Below are 20,955 nucleotides of genomic sequence, written 5' to 3'. Positions count from 1 at the left end.
TATGGTGCATGTGCACCTCTCCAACATCCGTCCAGCGTGCAGAAAAAGTAGACCGGAAACACAGATACCACTGCAAGACTGCGACTGTACTACTTGCCACACACACACACACACACACACACACACACACACACACACACACACACACACACACACACACACACACACCTCCACTAATCTTACTGTGCAACTCACAGGTGTTCGTGTATGCTGTGTGATCTGTGAATTTCGCTTTTTTGCGGACAGTATCAGACACAGAGGACCATATCGACATATCAGTTCCACAAAGAAATGCTTGAGACAGTTTTGAGATTGTAAATATTGACGTTGTAAATATTTGAGAGTCCGTTTTCCTTGATACTAGTGCTACTATAAAAAAAGGTTGCTGCCTGTCAACTTGGATGTTTAAGTTGTGTCAACTTAAATTACATTAAACTGACTTAAAAATTATTTGAATATTGTATAACGTTGAAAATCGGATCACTTATTTTGATGAGTTAAAGCAATGTAAAGAAAAACACGTCATTACTTATTGATCATGTAATTTTTTACAGTAGCTTGAGATCATTTTTTTATTAACAGATTCTGTCCGTTGCTCTTTTTTGACACTCACAGTGATTTGTGAGGATAGCTTGCAAATGTGTGTGGAACATTTTGGTCCATGAAGTCGTTTAAAATAACTAATTTGTCGTCTACTGAGTCTATGGTACATGCAATTCCCCGACAGGCAAGTTAATCATGTCTGGACCAGTTTGATAGCCAGACAAAAATAAAGCAACAAATTTGCAACTCACAATAACTGAAGAGCAAAAATCACAGACACACCAATAGCAATTTGTCATTTAGAAACCTGACAGGTCCTTTAATTAGTTAAACCTACTATTTTAAAGTCAGCCTAGTGAAGGCAAGGCAATTATTTATAATATTCCACATTTTATATAGAACACAATGTTAATTCAAAATGCTTTACACAGTCGTAATAAAGAAAAAAGAACTATAAAGAAAGATATAAAAGACATATAAAATTATAATTTGTCATTACCTTTTCACTCTCATGTCATTGCAAATGGATGCGTTTTTTTCTCTCCATAGAAATCAAAAGGAGTATTTTTGAAGAATCTTCAAGGAGCTCTTTTCCATAAAATGACAATTCACTGTCAAGCCTCATAAATGACGAAAAAAGTGGCATAAAAGTAGTCAATTCGGTCTTCTGAATTCATATGATAGCTTTTTGTGACAAACAAGACAGCAATTTAAGTTGCAATTCACTGAAAGTCTTTTCTTCTATCAAATATGGTTTACATTACAGCTGAAGTAGAGAACATGAATTTCAGTGAACATCCTAAATAACTGTTATAAGTTCCCCACAAAAGCTATGAAATGATTTCTGAAGACCTGCAATATAGTGCTTGATATGTATGATGATAAATATATATATATATATTTTTTTTTTTAGCTGTTTTTGGTCTTTTTTGGAGCTTGACAGGCAAAATAACTGTTTGAAGATTCAACTCAGGATCAGTAAAAATTTCAGCACAGTGGTTAATTTGAGAATGCAAACAGATGTTTTCAGTCCGGACTTGAATGTGGTTACCGTTGGGGAACTTCTGACATCTTTTGGAAATCAAATAATCTTCACCTGCACTTGCCAAACATGGAATGTTGTTCACACTGCTGTAGTAAGTCACACTTGTCGCTAGCAGCAAATCTTGCAAATCACAAATGACAGCTGTCTTTGGTGAATCGCTATATATATATATATATATATATATATATATATATATATATATATATATATATATATACAGTAGTCAACATTTGAAGTGGATCAAAAAAGTTCATCAAAGTTGTCCTAAGACGAGAACGGGTATTGTTCAAAATTCATGGATAACTTTGATGAAAGGTTTTGATCCACTTCAAATGTTGACTACTGTATTATATATAGACAAATATATAGCTTCAGTGGTGCATTTTGTGACGTTGATAGTTACAGAAACAGCTTTGATTATTTCCTTTATTTATAATTTGGTATTGACTTAAGGTTGAAACTTAATTTAAATCCTATAAGGTTCAGATGACCAAAACATTAACTTAGACCCTTATGGATTTTATCAATGATAAATTAAATGGATTGGAAAATATATAAAAAAAAAGAGAAATAGCCAATGAAAACAATATTCAAATTGATTCAAACAGGCAGAAACACATTGAAAGACTTTTATATCTACATTTACAGTATTTGCAACTACCAGATTGATCTGTTACATCTCAAAATGTATTATTACAGGCCAGTCATTATTATTATGCTCTGTGCACTGATTGATATTTCCCCCACTGTGTTTCACGCCTCAGCTGGGCCAGATCATGACGCAGGGGTGGACCAGTGCCCATCGGACGGCTCTGTGGGCGGAGCCGGAGAGAGTGACCTGCTGACCTGCGGTCAATGTCAAACCAACTTCCCCCTGGGAGATATTCTAGTGTTTATCGAGCACAAGAGGAGACTGTGTCCTGGACCCAGCGTCTGTTTCGACAAACCGACCGACTCCGGCGGCTCCCCGTCCCCCAGACCCCCGCGGGTGGAAGTGTGCCGGAGGTCTGGGCCCGTGGAGGTTGGGATCCAGGTCACGCCAGCAGAGGAGGAGGAGGTGAAACGACTGACGCCCGCCAGAGGAATCTGCCCCAAGCAGGAGGGCGTCCCAACAGGTAGGTGTTTTAACACTGAGAGCTGGAGGAGGGGAAGGTTTAATAGTCTGAAGCTTGGCAGGAGAGAGAAGTCTGTGAACTTACAAACACACAAAGACTCTTAGTTATATTCTTGAAATGGGTAACACTCTTAAAGAACCAACAAAAAAGTATTTTCTGGTCAAGAACCTGTTAAGGGTTCTTCCGATTTTACAGTACATAGTAACAAAAAAATATATTTTTGATACGCTTTAAAAAGTGGTAACCTGCCATTGTTAAGTTAAAGAGCTATTTCTACCTGACCGTACCCTTAAATTGAGTTTTATTGGTGTAACCTAATATATTTAGATTAATTCAGTCATGTTAAAACAATTTTTTTATTTGAATACAATCAATTAATTTAGATTATTTAGGTTACCATTCTTTTAACATTTAACAGACAATTAAACTTTTATTAGATGGTTACTACATTACAGTATCAATATTAAAACCCATTCGATTCTAATTAGAACCTCACTTATTTTACATATTTTATAATAAATATTATATTTGGAATATTTTACACCAAATGACTCGTCATGTCATTTCAACCCTGTACTATTTTCTTTCCTCCGTGAAACACAGAGATGGCTGAGTTTTGAACAATGACACTAGTGTCAGATGATGTTGATGGGTTAAAGGTGCCATTCTTAAATTGAAAACAACCAATCATACAAATGATCTCATTTGAGATTTGTGAGCTATTCACACAAAGCTATTGTATGACTTAAATCACCATGAAATCAAATTTGACGATTCTTGTTTTGTAGAGAATATTGCAATATTTATTATAAAATGATTTATCCGCACACATCATTATTTTTATTTGATTCACATGCCCTCGTAATCTTTAAGCAAAGTAACTTCCTCTTCCTCTTGCAACGACTTCTCTTCTCTGATGATGTGTTTACTGGCTCGAGGGTGGGGCAACCTGTCACTCACATGAGATCCACCAATAGCAAACCACAAATCAATTCCCCATGGACAAAATCAAGTCTCGCCCAACATTTTTTCTTGTTCGAGAAGCCTATTACTTCATAATAGGATAGAAAAGAGGATATCACAACTTCTGTTTCATGCTGTCTTTACGAAATAATTCCAAAAGAGTACTTTTATGCTGCTTTTTAGACACAAAAAGCTGCTTAGCTTCACAAGTATAAATCACCATCCATTTTGGTTGTATGAAAAAGAGTACCTCAGATATTCAGCCTTGCATTCCCTTTTGGAATAATAATAATTATAACATTGGGACATGGTTTTAAAATGGTACTTTTTGAGTAAATGATGACAAAATGTAATTATTTGGGGTGACTTTATTTAAGTAGTTTTAAATGCTTAAGCGGTCCACACACTGTCCATGTGATGTAATGTTCGTCATTGGAAAAAGTGATCAGGTGACTTAACTTAAAAAAATTTAGGAAACCCGTTGCCTTATAATTATTAAGTAAATAAACGTCATGCTTAATTGAAAAAATTAAGTTATGTGAACTTGACAATTCCACATTGCTTAATTTTTTCGAATAAGCATGAAGTTTATTTACTTAATAATTTTAAGGCAACGGGTTTACAAACCAATTTTAAGCAAGTGAACTGAACACTTTTTACAGTCCGCGGACTTCCTAGCACATTCTTTTTTGTGACACGCGTATGGTGTGCGTACAACAGCGCATACTCACAGTGAATGTTGAGACAGAAGAGTCCGCTAGTTGGCGATACGCACAGTTCTGATGTACTGTTCAGTAGTCGAAGAAGAGTTCGTAAATAGCGATACTAAACAGTAAACAAAGCAGTATACCCTTCTCCATCGTTTTTGTTTTGGCTCTTGTTCTAAACTTTGCGCACAATGGCAGGTACACAACTATTCTTCTTCTTCTATCCGTCCGAGCGAATGCCCTGTAAATGACACGACTCAGTGCTGCCCTCTGACATCTGGTAGGGTATAAAAAAAGCAATTGTACTGCGCATATATACCTTGCAAGTATACCTTGAAAACTGTGCGCGAGACGGAGTGGACACGGAAAATGAAGAATACCCGGGCCTTTACTTCTGCTTATTACAACACAAACACACAAAGATATATATGAACACACACATACTGTTCACCGGTTCTGACTGGATCGCTTCTCTCAAAAGGTCCTTTTCTTTTGACTCGGGCCTTCAAGAGGGATTAACACCCCTTGCATGATTTTATTAGAGCAAGACGCAGCATCTCTGTCTGTCTGTCTCTCTCCCTCTCTCTCTCTCTCTTTCTCTCATCTTTAAGTGAAACATAACAGCCCTGAGTGCGCCAGCAGCTGAAACCAATTCTCTAAGAGGAACAAACTCCAGAAATCCTCACCCGACGTGTTTGGGGGAAATATCACCGTATTAAGGAAAAGAAAAAAAAAAAGGCTAAGAAAGCCCATTAAAATTCAAGTGCTAAGAGACATAGTGTGGGGATTAATGAAGAAGATTCCTTATTCCGAGGGTTAAAGACTCAGTTTAGCGTGCGGGGCCTGGAGGGGCCACATGTTATCTTCCACCACAGTGCCACCCACCCTCCTCTCAGCACACACAGCCTGGACAAGGAAATGCTTCACTTGCTAGTCAGAATATATGACAAATAGAGACAAAGTCAGCAGGACCCGGACTTCAGCCTCGTCAAGAGTTTTTTTTCTTCTCTTTTTTTAAAGTTATTAGTTTTCTGTATTTGTTTGAATGTGCCTTTTTAAAGCACAGAGTTATTTTTTTTTTTATTTTTTTATATTATCTGAACTCTTACTGAACAACTTCAGCTTTAGTTTTGCTTCGTTGACAGAAGTCGTCAAGGTTATCCACAGAAATGCAGGGCAGGAAGGTGCTTAGGGCTTGATTTTAATATTGCCAGAGCATGAAAGCTTAGCTCAACACCTTAGATTGCCACTTAACTGTCTTAAAGTTTCAGCCAAATTAGATTATATTTAATGGGGCTAATTAAATACAATATGGAGCTATGGTCGCCTAGAGGCAAAATCCATTCATGCTGTGGGCCAAAACGCCAAGTGTTAACCCCTTCTCTTCTCTTCTCATCTCATCTGGAGATGTTATGATGAATGCTGAAAATGGCAATTCAGTTCAAAAGTGATTTAAGATAAGTATGTTTGTTAAGATTTGTTAAAGGAATAGTTAAAATAAAAAGTAAAACATTTAGAAATCTTCCACTCCACTGCAGCTCTCAAATCTATAGTTTACATTATGGGTATGAATCTGATTCCAGAGTAAAAACAAACATACATTCTCTGTCTATTTTTTATTATTATTTTTTTTTATATATATATATATATATATATATATATATATATATATATATATATTTTATCAATAATGAGTTTTAATTGTGCATTTTTATTAAATAAATAATTAAATTAAATCACTTAATTATATGTACTTTTTAAAAATAATCCAAATTAATAATATATTAAAACAATTGTTTGTTAAGAATGATTAGCTAAATACAGCTTCAAGAGAACCGTGATGCATCAGAGAATCTTTTTTTTTTCTCCCACCCCTAATTTTCATGCTTTCAAATACAGTATTGTGCATTGAGACGTCAACACCAGATTTGACATCAATGACACTGTGCAACTGATTGCATAAGTTTGAATATATGCATATGCAAATGAGATTTGAGAAGATTCTAAGTAAACTTCAATTTCTATCTGTTCTTCACACAAAACTATTGAATGGCTTTAGAAGACTTACATATACAGTGCTTGATTTTTGGAGCTGAACAACCCTGATTCACTTTCATTATATGGAAAAGAGAAGCATGAACATTCTGCTAAACATCTCTTTTTGTGTTCTATGGAAGAAAAACAATAGAGCAAAGTACCAAAAATAGCAAAAGCTTAAACAACCATTATTTATTTATAATTTTTTTTTTACCATTTTTAAATGCCATTACTTTATATAGTCATATATCGATATATTTCTCTCTGTTCCTCTAATATAGAGAATTCAAGTGTTTAAACTAGCTATTTTTTCATGCTAGGTTTATTTTATGCTAGATAATAGTTTATTTAAAGCATCTGATAGTTCTCAGAAAATAAAAGATATGGGATTTATACATCAATTTCTATCCTATTCACGAGAAGTGCCCTTTACCTGCTGTTTTTGATAGGATTCCACCGTCAAGTGTGTACCATCATCATTCATGCTATTTTCAAATCTTTTCCCTCATATCTGAAACTGCCCTTAGTTTCTAATCAATCTCTGAACTATCTAGCTAATCATACTCCACGAACGCTGGAGAAAGTGTATACCGCATCGTGCGCTTGTCCTTTCCACCGCTCCTCTAATCACCTAGCATGCGCTCATTTAAATATTAGAGTAGGCTTTAATCATGGAAAGTAATCAGTGTCATGAATATTCATACCGTCCCGGTCTAACAGTCTCATTGTCTCACTCCTGTGCCAAATCGTGTCTTCCTGCCTCTCAGCTGTCTGCTCTGATGGCCCCAGTCTGGTATCAATGGAAAGAAGTTTAAAATAAATACACTATTCATACATGATCCTAAGAGAACCGTGTGTGTGTGTGTGTGTGTGTGTGTGTGTGTGTGTGTGTGTGAGTGTGTGTGTTGTGAGAGAGTTTCAAAAGATGAGGAGACTGATCCCTGTTCCAAGTGATGAATATTTGCACAACGGCTCAAGAAGATGCCATTTGCATAATGACTTTGTAGTTTTGCATTAATTAAATTTGCATATGAAACTGCGTTAATTACCTCTGATCATCTGTTTTCAACGTTGCAGCATTTGATGTCCAGCCTTCGGGGTTGTGATTAGGGGTTACAGTGGCTGTTTCAGACTGTGTGTGTGTGTGTGTGTGTGTGTGTGTGTGTGTGTGTCAGGGACTGAAGCAAAGAAAGTGAATTTGATGAGTCAGTTTCACAGTCCTTTTCCCTCTTTTTTAGGTCCAAACTCTTGCTAATTTTCTGGCATGGGAAAACAGCACTTCTGAATTCTGTAGTTAAAAGAAAAGACATGTTTTTGAAGTTCAGAGCAATTTTTTAAATGCACAGTGTCTTCAGCAAGCTCAAGGATCAGCTTTTGAATTTCCATGAAGGTGCTGTTTCAAGTACTCTTATACAGGCATTTTTAAAAGTAAAAATCATCAAGAGGTTTTTGTTTCTGTACATCTTTTTGCAAAATTTACCACAGATCCAGCAGTGCAGAGAGAGACAATGTTGTCTCACACCATAAAGGAAGTTGAGCTTATCCTTGACCACAAGACCTCAACATAAATCTCCAAAACTGTTTCAATATTCACATTTTTGGTTCTCAAATGGTTTTGTCTCTGGACCCATATTATACATGGGATACGATTGTTTAATAGACTTAAATCTGTTAAACTTAAAATAAAATGTGTCCTTATTACAGTGTAATTGTGCATTTATTAAGTAATGAGATATATCAATTAACTACATGTACTTACTATAGGGTTAGGATTAGGTTTGGTTTGGTTTAGTTGCTTGTAATTATGCATAATTTGTAGTTATTACTATAGTAACTACATGTAACGTGTACCAATCACACTGTAAAATAAAGTGTTACCAAAAATGGACAATTTTATAAATGCACAAGCAACCACAGAACAGTGATTTACAGTCTTTATAGTTTTTGTGTTTGTTTTATGAATGCAAATTGAATTTTGATAGTTCCATGCTCTTGGCAGCCAATAATTCACTGCTAAAAACACACTGTGGTCACACAAACCATATTTATTTTATCCTCTTTATCCTCTTTTATGTATTTTAATGTCGCCTGGGTCATATTTTCTTTTGCTGTGCATAGTTTTGTGCATGGCTTTCGGGGATAAGAGCATGTCACACAACCTACCCTCATTTTTTCACCCTTTTTAAAACTATTTTTTATTGACTATCCGTTTATAAGTAATTGCATTTTATTATTTGCATTTAGCATTTCTTTTCTTCTGCTGTCTGCAATCTTATCCAAACAGATCTGCGACCCATTTTTGTGTCGCCACATATCAGTTGAGAACGCTGTTATAGATTAAGATCAGTTCATTTTCAGTTCAGCAAATTCAACAGCAATAAATTCTCAACTCAAATTCAAACTAAAACCAGTACATCTTGATTTTTTTTTTTTACAGACAATATGAACTAATTTAAAATACAGATTATGTCATTTCACTTACAAATAGAGGCAAAACATACCATTGTATAACCATAATTTTTTGGAGATACCATGGTACTATTTGTAAAAACAAGGCACTTACAGTACCATGGTATGTCATATTCCACCACATACTTATTGTAAGGGTTGACTTAAAATTGAAATTTAAAAAAACATATTGAAATGTACAATTCCCCAAGTTTTTATAAAGGAAGGAGGGTAAAGATGAATGGTTTGAGGTATGTTTAAAAAAAAATTGAGAAACAGGTTTCTCCCCTCTACAAATGGTCAATAAACAGATAGCCCCGCCCAGTATTCATAATTTCCAGGGAATCAACCACACTGTGAAAAATGTTTATACTTCTCCAACTCAAAATTTTGTAGTGACTGGTCACATCTGGTGTTGTTGGTCCAATTTTTTTCTCACTTTGCCAAAAGAATTTTTTTTTTATGAGCAAACTACAGAACCCAAGATAACAAGGTTTATATTTTATCACATCACTTTATTAACAAACAAATTCCAACACAGGATATTTGGTGAAAATATCTTATTAATATCGTAAAAAACTGAATACATTTAAGGAGTCTTCTGCATAACAGGATGTGTTGATGTGGCGAAGAGAACTTTTAAAAGTGGCACTGCATAGGTTAAAAATCTGCAAATAAATATACGATCATGAAACCAATGAATGCATGAATCCTTAATAATTTTAAGTGAAGACCTTAAGCTATGATTAGTACAATGCATCTTTTTGCATGGCGATCATTATTTGGAAGTCATTTATTGAGCCAATATGTAATTGTCAGTTTCCAAAATTTTTCTAAATATTATTTTTTTTACAGTGCTATAAATGTCCTATTTACTATGTCAAGATAGAATAAAGTATTTAATCATCAAAACAATTAAACACTTAATCTTTTTGCTGATCTACAAGTCATCAAATATCAAATCTGGTCTCAGATCTCTCTATTGTGTTTGATGGACAGTACCAATTTCAGTCTCTCTGACCAGCAAAATGCATTGATGCCTGGCACTTAAAAAAAAACATACCCATGATCCCTTGCAACACCCATGCTATGCTATGCTATGCCAGCATTTCTGTTGCAGGGTGCCTGTGGTTAGAGCCTCTGGGATTTCAGGCCTGCTTATATTTTGGGATCCGTCCAAATGAGACCACCCCTTCGCAGTCTGACTGGTGCTGTCTGCCGGCAGGGGTCAACCTGGTCCATGTTGGACGCATTATAGAGCAGGACAGCGCTGCATGTGCGCTCCACGCTGAGCCCTGGAAAGAGTTAAAGTCTCCCACATGAAGGCATCAAACGCTCCACATACCACTTTATTGTAGTCATATGGCAGCAGATTTGATATTTTTCCTTCCACAGCAGGGAATAAAACTCGCCACTAATTTGGACTGTGAGCGTCGCCACTAAATTTCAACATGTGCCGATGGTGTTGACCAGATGTGTAACGCTTTTTTTCCCCCTCTTCCTCTCTGTCTCACTATCGCTCTTTTGTCAAATTATCCATGATTGGATTCAAGTGAAATATTTAAGAAGAAATTGCAAGGATGGTGAGATGACATGACAGTGGTTCATAAACGTTGGATGTAATTTGCACTGCTACCAATGGAACACTGCAGCTCTATTTCAAAACCTACACTTATAAGCTGGTTTGCTAGTCTTTGCTGGTTTACTGTAAAGGATTAGTTCACTTCAGAATGAAAATGTCCTGATAATTTACTCACCCCCACGTCATCCAATATGTTCATGTTTTTCTGTCTTCAAAAGAAAAGAAATTAAGGTTTTTGAGGAAAACATTCTTGGATTTTTCTCCATATAGTGGACTTCACCGGGAATCAGCGGGTTGAAGGTCCAACTTATAGTTTCAGTGCAGCTTCAAATGACTCTACACGATCCCAGCCGAGGAATAAGGGTCTTATCTAGAGAAACTATCGGTCATTTTATAAAAAAAAATTCACATTTACATACTTTTCAACCACAAATGCTCGTCTTGCACGTCCACGACTTCACGCATTACATAATCACGTTGAAAGGAGCGCGTGACCTGGGCGGAAGCACAGACCTAGTGTTTACAAAGCGAACATGCAACAACTAAATAAAACGCCATTTACAAAAAAAATTAAAATAGGTAAAAACGATGTCGGACGATTTTGAAGTTGGAGGAGAAAATGAGATTTAGTTTTTCGCCCTACCCTACATTTTCCGCCTACGTCAGGTTGCCGCCTGACCTTTCCAACGTGATGACGTTATGCATGAAGTCGTGGGCGTGCAAAATGAGTATTTGTGGTTAAAAAGTATATAAATGTTTTTTTTTTTTTGAAAATGACAGATGGTTTGGCTAGATAAGACCCTTATTCCTCGGCTGGGATCGTGTAGAGCCATTGAAGCTGCACTGTAATTTGGACCTTCACCCCGTTAATAACCATTGAAGTCCACTATATGGAGAAAAATCCTGGAATGTTTTCCTCAAAAGTGAGTAAATTATCAGAACATTTTTATTCTGAAGTGAACTAATCCTTTAAGCTGCTCTCTATGGTGGCATGATATATTGTAATTAAATCAATATTGTGATATGATTTATGGTTAGAGACCGGTAACCCGAAGGTTGCGGGTACGATTCTCAAAACCGGCAGGTTCCCTTGAACGAGGCACCAAACCTCCAATCGTTCCCTGGGCTCCGCAGAAAAATGGCTGCCCACTGCTCTGGGTGTGTGTATACTACTCACAACTCCTAATGTGTGTGCACTAACTTGGATGGGTTAAATGCAGAGAACAAATTCTGAGTATGGGTTACCATTCTTGGCCTTCACATGTCACTTTCACTTTCACTTTTTCACTTTACATGCGTGCAGCTCATGATACAGTGTTTCTGCATCTCGGTTTACAGTAAATGAACCACGAGATGCTGAAATAACATATAATGAGCTGAATGTGTGAACATATGAACACAGTGAAACCCAGCTTCACTTCACTCTGAAACCCACAGAACTTATCATAGGCAAAACAACAAAAGCACGATAATTAAGACATAAATTGTTGTACTGTAATTTTATAGTTCAGTTTCATTTGGAATAATATAATAATAAATAATATTATTTTATAGTCATATTGAGTTTTTTTTAGTTTTTTTTACATTATGGTTATATTTTTTCAATAGTGTGCAGCTTTTATTGATCTCTCAGCCTGTCATTATCTGGTCTTCCAGTCTGAACAGCTAGTAAGTCCCCAAACCCCCTCTAAAACCAGACTCATCTTAGGCTGGTCTAAACTGTTACTGTCACATCTATTCATTTAAGTAAAACAGACAAGTCTTAATGCATTTTATTTATCTTTCCCTTTTATTCACTTGACATTAGGATGTCTCTATACCAGTAAGGCATTACAATAGTCTTGGCACTGCAGGGTGAGAAAGCGTTTGCGTGGAGAGTTATTTGCCAAAGACTGACTACAGTGTCACAGTCAGGCAGCCAAGCCACACACACACACACACACACACACACACACACACACACACACACACACACACACACACACACACACACACACACACACACACACACACACACACGCACGCTGCTGCCCAGAGGAGAAGACTCTTCTGGCGGACTCTCTCAAACCTGCAACATGTGCAATCTATCTACTTTAATGTCCTCTTCCACGTGGCACAGTTTATTGACAACAAACATTTTACGTGTTTAGTTTAGAAAATCTCAGAGTCTGTGAACATTTGAAAGGATGTTAATAAAAACAGTGTCATTATCAAGACGAGATCTTGTTGACTGCACTGAATTAAAATGCATTAAACAGCAGTTTTTTTTACCATTGCTGTGGTTTAGTTTCAGAGTTTGGTGGCAAATTTCTGTCATTGTGTGTGGAGTCCTGCTGGGTGGCACCGTAAAAGTAGGGCTTTTAAAGGAGATTTTACTTTTTTTCTCAGTCCGTCTGTATTTTCACAGTATATTAATGCCGGTTCTACAATAATGTGGGAATTCCCTGGGAATGAGCAATGTTGTTTGTTTGCACATACTGTCTGTGTTTTTTCAGCATGCTCCACCCATAAATTAAAATTCTCTGATCATTTACTCACCCTCATGCCATCCCGGATTACTTTCTTTCTTCAGATGATTTTTAGAAAAATAATCCATGTGAGTCCGTTTAATGCAAGTGTACGTGACCTTCAAAGTTGACGCTTCAAAAACCACACAAAGCAAACATTACGGTAATCCACACAACCCCAGTTGATGAATAAATGTCTTCTCAAGTGAAACGATAGGTGTGTGTGAGAACAATACTTATATTTTAAATCTCCTAATCAAAACACAGGCCAAAAAAAAGCAGAAACAAGCGATAAAAGCATTGCTTATGCACTTTGTAATCTTTGAAGAGGAAAACATTTAGATTTTCTCAGCTTTTTTGTTTAAAATGTTGCTTTTTATGAAACTTTTTGTTGATAAAAAAAAAAAAAAAAAAAAAAAACGCGTAAAGCAGAGGCTCTGTTCTTTATTTTGATATATTTCATGTTCAGATATTCATACAACCAAATATTCTGGGGGCTATGACATTTTTGTGAAAATGATAAAAAATGCTGGAAATGGCTGGAAACTTTTCAAAAGAAAATGCTGGCAAAATATTATTATTTTTCTTACACACATCTCTCTTTTCACGTTGATTTATCAACTGTGGTTGTGTGGATTTCCGTCATGTTCCCTTTGCGTGGTTTTGAAGCATCACAGAGAGGGAATTTTGTTTTTTAATCTCAATTTGTGTTTTTCTGAAGAAAAATGTCTCATTCTGGGATGGCATGAGGGTGAGTAAATGAAGAGAGGTTTTTTTTTTATTTTTGGGTTGACTATCCCTTGCATAAATTAAAGGAATAATTAAAATCAAGTAATGCAGTTTGGATGTTGCAATTCTTGCAGGTCGCTTTGCAGCAGACTACTGCATTCTGGCATACTTTACTGGGAATATACAGTTGAATGTCTTTAGTATGAGATCACAGCAAGTTTTTTTTTATTTTATTTTTATTAGCTGTCATTTTGGTGTGTTCCCATCTCAGAAATCTAGTACTCCAAAATAAGGGGAAGGGGATGCTCTGTCATGTTAATAGTGGTTGATGACATTACAGTCCGAGATTTTGTAGGATGAGAGCCGCCATGATAATTCAGCTTTAAACCCTCCCTGGCATCCCACTGAATGAATAAACCCTGGATCTTATCAGTTTTTATTCATGCCAGTAAGGCTTGTTCTTGCATGTAGTGTGCGGCAGATGTGGCCCTCCCGGTATGTTTGCTGAAGGCATTGGCTAGATGAAAGACTGTTCTTAACCATAAGCTATGCGGGGAGCTGTGCCAAAAAGCTGAAAACGCATCATTGTGAAAACAGCCCTGGGAGAAGCTGATCTCCCCCAGCAGAGGATGAAGAGGGCTGAGGGCGAGATGACACACCACGGAGAAATCGGCACTCTCTCTTTTAACTTTTGTTCTCGTGAATATTACTGGCATGAAGCGGTTAACCGTCGATGTTGTCAATCAGATTATAACTGTAGATACAAAACTTCTCTTCGAAATTTGCATATTTCTAAAAGCAGTACATGTATGGAAAGTGTATGTAGTAAGATCAATTGTACAGGTTGATTTAGGTCTCACAATATTTATAATGCACAGTAGGAAAGATGTAAAAGAACAAAGGTCTACTGTCTGACTAAAAAAAATGTCATAAATAATAGAGGAGGGACTTCTGGGATGCTGGTTAGTCCTAGAAAAAGCTCAGAGAGTTATAACAGTGGCTTTTAATATTGAGTTGGTATTAGGCACGTTTGTGTGTGTGGTCTGAAACAGAGTTGGATAAACATGCGGTAATAAGTATAAATAACAATTATAATGCACTTTGTGGACATTTGCCTTGAGATAAACTTAGAAAGTATTTTATTTTCAACATGAGAACTTACATTATTATAATGTATTTTAGTGTATATGCATGTTAAATGCAAAAAAAAAAAAAGTTATGTTTAACATTATATTTAAAAACAGCATATTATTCCTACTCCATTCTGAACATATAGTGCAAATCTAAACTTAGGCAGATAAAATAGTCCACAATTAATAGCCAATATAAACAATATCTAATATTGATAGATAGATTTATGTGTGTGTGTGTGTGTGTGTGTGTGTGTGTGTGTGTGTGTGTGTGTGTGTGTGTGTGTGTGTGTGTGTGTGTGTGTGTGTGTGTTCTGGAAAAAAAGTGTATAAACGTGGTATTTAAGTATAAATAACAATTATAATGCACATAACATTTGTAGTGAGGTAAATAGAAAGTATTTCATTTTCAAAGTAAAAATTAGAACTCATTGTGTATACATTACTTATGTTATAAATGTATTTACATGTTAAATGCAAAAAAAAAAAAAAAGGGTCACACTTTAGTTTAGGGTCCAATTCTCACTATTAACTAACTATTAACTATGACTTTTGCCTCAATAAACTCCTAATTACTGCTTATTAATAGTTGTTAAGTTTATGTGTTGGGTTGGATTAAGGAATGTAGAATATGGTCATGCAGAATAAGACATTAATATGTGCTTTATAAGTGCTAATAAACAGACAATATCCTAGACATTTGCAGTGAGTAGACACCGTTCTAACAGAAAACCCTTAATGCACTCCGACCCGGTTTTCATGCATTCTAACTAGCTAGTTGATGGTGAGATTTGGACCCTAAACTAAAGTGTTACCAAAAATGTATAATAAAAATTAGATAAAGACAAAATGGCACGCCATCTTTAAAAGCAATTATGCTTTTCAAGAAATAGTTCTAAATGGGTTGATATTGGGATAATCTGGTGCTGCTGTCCCTTAAGATGATTATTGTATGCTTAATGATTATTATACTGGTATTAATGCATGGTTATGTAAAGTAGTATTCTGAAAATAGCGTAAAACTTATTCTAAAACATCATCGAGGTACAATTTTTTTGATGATTTGAGACTAATTTGAATATTGCACACAATTTAGCTTGATATTATGCAGCCAAAGCTTTAGTCTTGAACTACATGCTTTTGATTTGGCATCTGAGTTTGTGGTCACCTGTATCTGTGCTAGGGATTCTGGGTACTCACTGATTCTTGCACCATTCGTAGCGCTACAGCGTTGGTCCTGCTGAGCGCAACAGAAGTGGAATCCATTCACATGACTGGCATGTGTCGCAGATCCCGGCACATGAGGTATCGAAGGAGCTGTTTTACAGGGCCCTGATTGTTTGGGAAGGCGCACTGAGGGCCTGGGGATTTTTTACAGTGAGCTTTAAATGGGTATAGAAGCCTGGGCCCAGCTGGGGACCATTATAGTAGACGTAATCCAAAAAAATACCAGGGCAATTATTTCACATACGGGATAGCTCTCCGCTCTTTTCTGCTTCCCTTGCTCACACACATGAAAAATCCCAAATTTTATGTTGGTCCAGGCTGGTTTATGCTGGTGATAGTACTGGTCTTGCTGGAGACAAGCAAACCTGCAACCAGCATTTCATGCTAGTCCCAGCATGAAAAACATATAATTACTTAAGTTATATCTTAAAATTACTTAGGATATAAAGTAAAAAAAAAACTTTAAAAAAATTAAGTCAAGTCAAGTCACCTTCATTTATATAGCGCTTTTAACAATATAGATTGTTTCAAAGCAGCTTTACAGTGAGAATAGGAAATTACAGTAACACAGATTGTTTTGGCTTTACAGCAGCTCTAGAATAAAGTTATTGTCCAGCTAAAGTTAGTTTTGATTGATTCAATTCCGTTGCAAAGATCATTAGTTATTAACTTAGGGGCCGCTTACACGACACCATTCTAACAGAAAACCCTTTACGCACTCCGGTCCGCTCATTCGCACAACAACAGTGCCTGGTGGCTCGAGAACGCAAACCTTGAAATAGATTCCAAGGTTCAAGCCTTGAAGAAAATATATATATATAAAATATATATAAAAAAATGGAATCCAAAAATGAAAATTCTGTCATAATTTACTCACCCTCAAGTTGTTCCAAACTTGTATGAGTTTCTTTCTTCTGCTTCACACAAAAGAAGATATTTGGGTGAACTATCCCTTTAATTTAAAAGGAAAACAATTTTATTTAGCAAACTTTTTTTGTTGTTTTAAGCGTGAAGTCACTTAATTATCATACATTTTTCAGAAATCAAGACTTATATTATGTGATTTTGATTTTCATGTAATTGTATCATCATTTAAGAATGTTTAGATATTTGTACTAGGAAATACGATAAAACTTTTTTTTTTCTAAGTGTAGTCAGATTTAACGTTTAATAAAAACGTTTGTGTCCAGAACTGAGCGGCCACGAGCAAAATGTCAGAATTCAAACTGTGCACTTCTGGGAAGTCCTGCGACAGCCAAACAGAGATGAATGAGTATGCTAACGGATATAATTTTTTTATCGATCTTTACTTCCAAAAACATGTCAAATGGAAAGGATTAAAAGCATCTAAAAGGCAAAACTATTTCAAAGTAACAACTTAACTAACGCAAGGCTATTTTCATTCCGTCGCATGTCAAACATACAGAGATTAGCTATTAGCGCAAACCGCTAGATATACGGCTGGGAGATTTTGATTGTGATCCAGGATACGATTGCGATGACATGGAGCAATGTTTGCTTTGAACTGGTCCCTCGCTGTCCCCCTATTTGCTTTTTTCTCTCCACCCCGCTAGCTTTTCCGCGTCTCCCTTCAGCCGCAAGCACCAGTGTCATCCATCAAGTTCCTGCAGCTCTTCTTGAACGGCCTTTTCACGCCAGCCAGATCTTAACACAGTGACGCACACTCCAAGCTATGATTCAGACTAGTTGCAATGCCACAAAACGCTGTGCTAATGCACTTCTCTCTGTTCTCACGGAGCCAAGAGTCATAGCTCTTACTGACAGTTAAGTCTTTCCAGTTGTTTTTCACTGTCCTTTCCCGTCTGCGCCGTAGGACGTCTTCGCTCTGGCAGTATCAGATGATGACAGGGCACTCTAGGGTGGCATGTGTTTTCATTTAGATGGTTACGCTACCCTTGGCTGGCTTGTTTCTTCATGAGACTGGCAGTAAGCGTGCAGGAGGAAGAAGAAGGCTGATGGGGGTGTGTCATTATGGATAGGATAGGTATGAGGCTCATGGTGCACTGCAAAAAAATTTATTTTGTCTTGTTTTAAGATCTTTAAAGCAAGATAAATTTACTTTTACACTATATATATACATGTACACATTCATAAGATAACTCATCCACACCACTAGGTGTCAGTATAAGTCCCAGAGGAATGTCATATTAGCCTGTGCAAAACAAAACAAAACAAAAAAAGTACAAGTGGATCCTTAACCCTTAAACGCATTCCTCAGGTCTTAATCGACCCGGGATGTCATTCACTACCCTGTTAAGTTTGTTTTCTAATCATTTTATTGTGAAAACTGTATAGGGTTGCTAACGACCTGAGGTATGTAATAGTGTATGTTTTTTTCCCTGCACAAAAATAATTGAATCTCTGATGACTTAATAAGTGCAATTCACCTTTATTCCTCAATGATGACTCATAGTTCATCAATGACAATGTTCACTCATAGTTACCTCAGGCAGAAAACAAAAGAATAGGAAGTATCATCAGCAAAAGTTGAAATGGTTCGGTGATTTACTGCAGATCAGGTACTGAATTCAATCAAATATTAGGACAGTGATGATGGTATAAAACATCTGTTTTATATTATTAAAATATCAAGAGAGTTTAGAGATCAGTTAGAGATAGATCTGGGTCGCTAAAGACCCGAATATGTAATAATGATTGGCGAAACATTCATGCATTAAAGAAGTAATACATCTAAATAATAAAAAATGTATCTTGTTTTATTGATTTTTGTACATTTGTACCAGAAAACAAGGCAAAAAATACTGATCAGATTTTTTTTTTCTTTGCAGTGCAGGCCATGAGAATTGGCCTTAACCCAAACTGCTGAATGGATATTGTGTGTTAGTGGGTTTGGTTGGATTTATTATGGCGGTCAAGGTGTTATTTTTCTTTTCTTTTGTCTTTTTTTGGTTTGTGATGGCTGAGAAAATATACGTTTATTTGTTTTCGTAGGTGTTGGTGTGACTGTGGATATGAAGGTGTTTTTGCATGTATATGCATCAATATGCTTGTGTGTTTTGTGCTGTGAGACCACAGTTTGTGATGTCCCTCCTCTGTGCTCCTGCAGATGGAGACAGATTGGAACGGTTACTGCAACAGGCCTGCTTTCACTTAGACAGGAGACATAAGTGTGTGTATGGATGTGTGTGTGCCTGCCATAACCACTATGCCTGCCACTATCCTCTGTGGCTTCTCTACACACACAGTTTTTCCACTGTAGAATGGAAGTCTTTTCATATACAGTTGTCCGTCCTTATTATGGCCAGGAATCACAGATAACTCTAATCCACTAGAGCACTGAACTACGGGAGGATTATGGGTAAAAAAATTGATAACGGTAATCACTAGTTTAGTATTGCCAGGCTTTCACACTAAGCACCGGGCTTGGTTAGCAAGCTTGGTTCCTTGTTGGGCCAACAAACATTTGCACCCATCCATCCATCCATTCGTCCATCCATCCATCCGTCCGTCCATTCTTCCATCCATCCATCCGTCCGTCCGTCCATCCATCCATCCGTCTGTCCATATATCCATCCAAACGATATTTAATTTTTTTATAACTTTTTTATTATTTTTTATTTTTATTTTAACTTTTTATTTCTCAAGCAAATTTACCTTTATTTAAGCATTTAGATATTGTTAGTGGAAAACAAAAACAATTATTGATAGCTTGGTTCCTTGTTGGGCCAACAAACATTTGCACCCATCCATCCATCCATCCATCCATCCATCCATCCATTCGTCCATCCATCCATCCGTCTGTCCATATATCCATCCAAACGATATTTAATTTTTTTATAACTTTTTTATTATTATTTATTTTTATTTTTACTTTTTATTTCTCAAGCAAATTTACCTTTATTTAAGCATTTAGATATTGTTAGTGGAAAACAAAAACAATTATTGATAGCTTGGTTCCTTGTTGGGCCAACAAACATTTGCACCCATCCATCCATCCATCCATTCGTCCGTCCGTCCATATATCCATCCAAACGATATTTTATTTTTTTATAACTTTTTTATTATTATTAATATTATTATTATTATTATTATTACTTTTTATTTCTCAAGCAAATGCACCTTTATTTAAGCATTTAGATATTGTTAGTGGAAAACAAGAAAAATGATTGATTAATATCTCTGTTTGTTAACACCAAAGTTTTAAGACACACACACACATACACACTCACACGAACATATAGACACAGACACACAATTTGCTGCAGGCTGTGGAATTCAGCATGAAAATATCAGACTCCCCTCAAGAAACTGGTATAGTGGTTTTAGCCCCAGCATGTGGTCTGGCTTTCCACTCATCATCTTCCTGCCAAAATCATTCATTTCTTTGTCATAATCATTCATCAAACACAATATCATGGTCTGTTAAGGCTCACAGCTCAATCAATGTACAGTCTATCAAGTCTATCTATCATGAGGACTGAGAGAAATCCAGACAGACAAAGAGAAACAGTAAGAAAAGGATAGACAGGGAACCATCTATAAAATTCAAGTTCAAGTATGTCATTAAGTGTTCAAATTTTTTAATCTCAATGTGCAGAGTCAGTTATAAGTAGAGTTAGGGAGGGGTGTTCAGAAAACCTGTCGATAAACAGTCATTATTTTTGCAGTTCCATTTCGTACCACTAAAGGCTTAGAAATAGCAGGGTACATTTACATGACAACGATATGCTTAAAACGGAGAAGTTTTTCCTTTCAGTTTTCCACGTACAAACGACACCATTGTCAAAACGATCCCCATTCACACAGATCAGCGCAAATGGTTAAAAACGCTGTATTCTGGTGCCAGTCCATTAGATGGCGATGAAACACTATAGACTGAACACGTAATGCGCATGTGCATGACATCATCGTCTTCAGAGATTTGCGTTTTTGCTGTTTAC

General features: G+C 36.3%; 1 protein-coding gene and 1 long non-coding RNA gene across 4 annotated transcripts in view; one reads left to right on the top strand and one right to left on the bottom strand.

Moving 5' to 3' along the window:
- Nucleotides 1-20,955, top strand: part of bcl11bb (BCL11 transcription factor B b) — a 40,460-nt gene that overhangs the window by 6,808 nt on the left and 12,697 nt on the right. Inside the window, exon 2 of the mRNA XM_082148467.1 lies at nucleotides 2,353-2,703. Coding sequence (XP_082004593.1) covers nucleotides 2,353-2,703 — 351 coding nt within the window. The remainder of the gene's footprint in view (nucleotides 1-2,352; nucleotides 2,704-20,955) is intronic.
- LOC309482926 lies at nucleotides 6,053-18,601 on the bottom strand. 3 transcript variants are annotated; one of them, XR_014200435.1, is made up of 4 exons: nucleotides 17,789-18,601; nucleotides 16,911-16,950; nucleotides 16,007-16,167; nucleotides 6,053-7,698 (listed from the first exon to the last, which is right to left on the bottom strand). It is a non-coding gene; the product is annotated as an uncharacterized lncRNA (long non-coding RNA). The 3 variants fall into 3 exon arrangements; XR_014200436.1 differs by having other exon boundaries at nucleotides 16,911-16,947; nucleotides 17,789-17,804; XR_014200437.1 differs by lacking the exons at nucleotides 16,911-16,950; nucleotides 17,789-18,601 and having other exon boundaries at nucleotides 16,007-16,817.

The sequence above is a fragment of the Leuciscus leuciscus genome (genome assembly GCF_965113295.1).
Source record: "Leuciscus leuciscus genome assembly, chromosome: 19".
Lineage (NCBI taxonomy): Eukaryota > Metazoa > Chordata > Actinopteri > Cypriniformes > Leuciscidae > Leuciscus > Leuciscus leuciscus.
The sequence above is the reverse complement of the archived record's forward strand: the minus strand, read 5'-3'. Positions and strand labels throughout refer to the sequence as shown.